General features: G+C 46.3%; 1 protein-coding gene across 1 annotated transcript in view; it reads right to left on the bottom strand.

The window, feature by feature from the left end:
* LOC108803106 (5,6-dihydroxyindole-2-carboxylic acid oxidase-like) overlaps positions 1 to 1,370 on the bottom strand; it is a 12,819-nt gene extending 11,449 nt beyond the window's left edge. Inside the window, exon 1 of the mRNA XM_018574947.1 lies at positions 1,256 to 1,370. Coding sequence (XP_018430449.1) covers positions 1,256 to 1,370 — 115 coding nt within the window. The remainder of the gene's footprint in view (positions 1 to 1,255) is intronic.
* Positions 1,371 to 1,895: the final 525 nt, after the last annotated feature.

Raw genomic sequence — 1,895 nt, 5'->3', positions numbered from 1 at the left:
GAAATGACCATATAATTACATGAAACACGTGAAAGAAATAACATCTTACCGGACAACCTAACATAAAATGATCACCATGGTAGCCCACAACAAACAGATAGTGAACATATCTCCATAGGATCATACCCTAGGTCGTAACCATTCCTTTATAAAATTACACAGAGCTTATTTTGTTTCACCAAGAAGGAGGCGGTTGGAGAGGTCACCCCCTTCCATTCCAATGAAAGTTGCAATATATGATAAACACAACGCAAGAGCAGGTTCCCCTAGGTACAATTACCCCGGGGGAGTCTAACTCATTACCTGCTAAGAGTGATAAGACATGAGGGGCAAAATACTCAGGCAGCAGTAAAGCTAATGTAGCTTGGGACAGTAAAGAGGTCACCCTTATCATCGAGTGCCCAGCATTGAACCTCAAGGACTCGTTAGGGAGCCATTTAACGTTCAGATATACATTGTCAATAGAACAAATGAAGGTGCAGTGGTGTAGCTGCCCCCATGGAACTCAGCTGGGCCAAGCACACCTCCAAGCATGAGAGAAAACAGGATAACAGGTGAGGAACAGGGCAAGACGAGTAAGAAAAAAGCAGGAGTGCCTCCCAAAGATATCCAGTAAAAGATCAGCTGGCCCCGAGTAATCATATATAAGGTCCACAGTGGTATAAATCTATCGGCACTGTACAAAGTGGAGGTCAGGGTGGATCCAAGAGCATGGGACCTTCTCGCAGTCTCGCTGGTCGGGTCACTCGAATACGCTTTTCTTCTCCTGCACTGGGTTCAGTCAAAGGTTGCGTTGACTGGATGGCGGTTGCAAAGATTCCTTCTGTAAGGGGGCCTCAGCTCCAGAACAGTCAGGGGGTCACATACTTCGTCTGGCGTCAATGCAACACAGGCCCTTCCTTCATTAACAAAAGTTTACATGGGAAGCCCCACCTCTAGGTGATATCCTGAGAACGGAGGACATCAAGGAATTGTCTCAGGTCTCTGAATAGTGGTAGGAGACAGGTCAGCATAAATCTGGTACCAATGTCCCTGGAACAGCACCTCTTTACTCCTTTACTCCCCCTAGCTGCAGTCATATTGGTTTCCTTGGTTCTGTAGGATTTACATTTTACAGTTATGTCTCTTGGGGGACCATCCCAATTCCAACCTTTCAATAGGTTTAGAAGAGGTTAACTCCTGAAAGAGTGCTGTGATTGTAGAGGTAATATCCTCAATGGACTCTGGTAGACCTCTAATTCTCGCCAAGCGTTACCTCGCCAAGCACGGTTTTCCAAGTCTTCCGATCTATTTAAAGCACATGTAATGTTGATGGTTGCCGTTTCCAGCTCTTTTTCCTGGTAATCCACCACTGTTTTCACATCATCCATATTTCACTCTAACAGGTCAGTGTGTGTGCGCCATCCTGGAAAAGTGCGGTTTCTGTGACCGAGTCTGTCGTTGCTCTCTAGGTCCCTGTGCGCCGGGCACCGCGCTCCTTTCATGTCCAAACAGATCCCCTGAGTCACCGGGTAGATAGTGGTGTAAGAGCATGAGCAGATCACTCTACGGGGGCTGGATGTCGCAGATAACATTTAGACAGAGGCCATCTTGCTCGTCTGCTCACCAGTGGTCCCGGAGGTGTCTCTTCTTAACCATTCAGTGCTTTTATATTGCCATAAATCATTTCCCAACATGCTGCATTTTACTGTTCTCTGGATGGATTGCAGAGAATGATGCATCAATATATACCTCTGAAGTCTATATATCTCTCTGGAGTCTACATCTCTCTCTGGAGTCTATATCTCTCTCTGGAGTCTACATCTCTCTCTGGAGTCTACATCTCTCTCTGGAGTCTACATCTCTCTCTGGAGTCTACATCTCTCTCTGGAGTCTACATCTCTCTCTGGAGTCTA

This window comes from Nanorana parkeri, unplaced genomic scaffold, assembly GCF_000935625.1.
Source record: "Nanorana parkeri isolate BGI_ZX_2015 unplaced genomic scaffold, ASM93562v1 scaffold3403, whole genome shotgun sequence".
NCBI classification, from domain to species: Eukaryota; Metazoa; Chordata; class Amphibia; order Anura; family Dicroglossidae; genus Nanorana; species Nanorana parkeri.
This window is presented reverse-complemented; position numbering and strand designations above follow the sequence as displayed.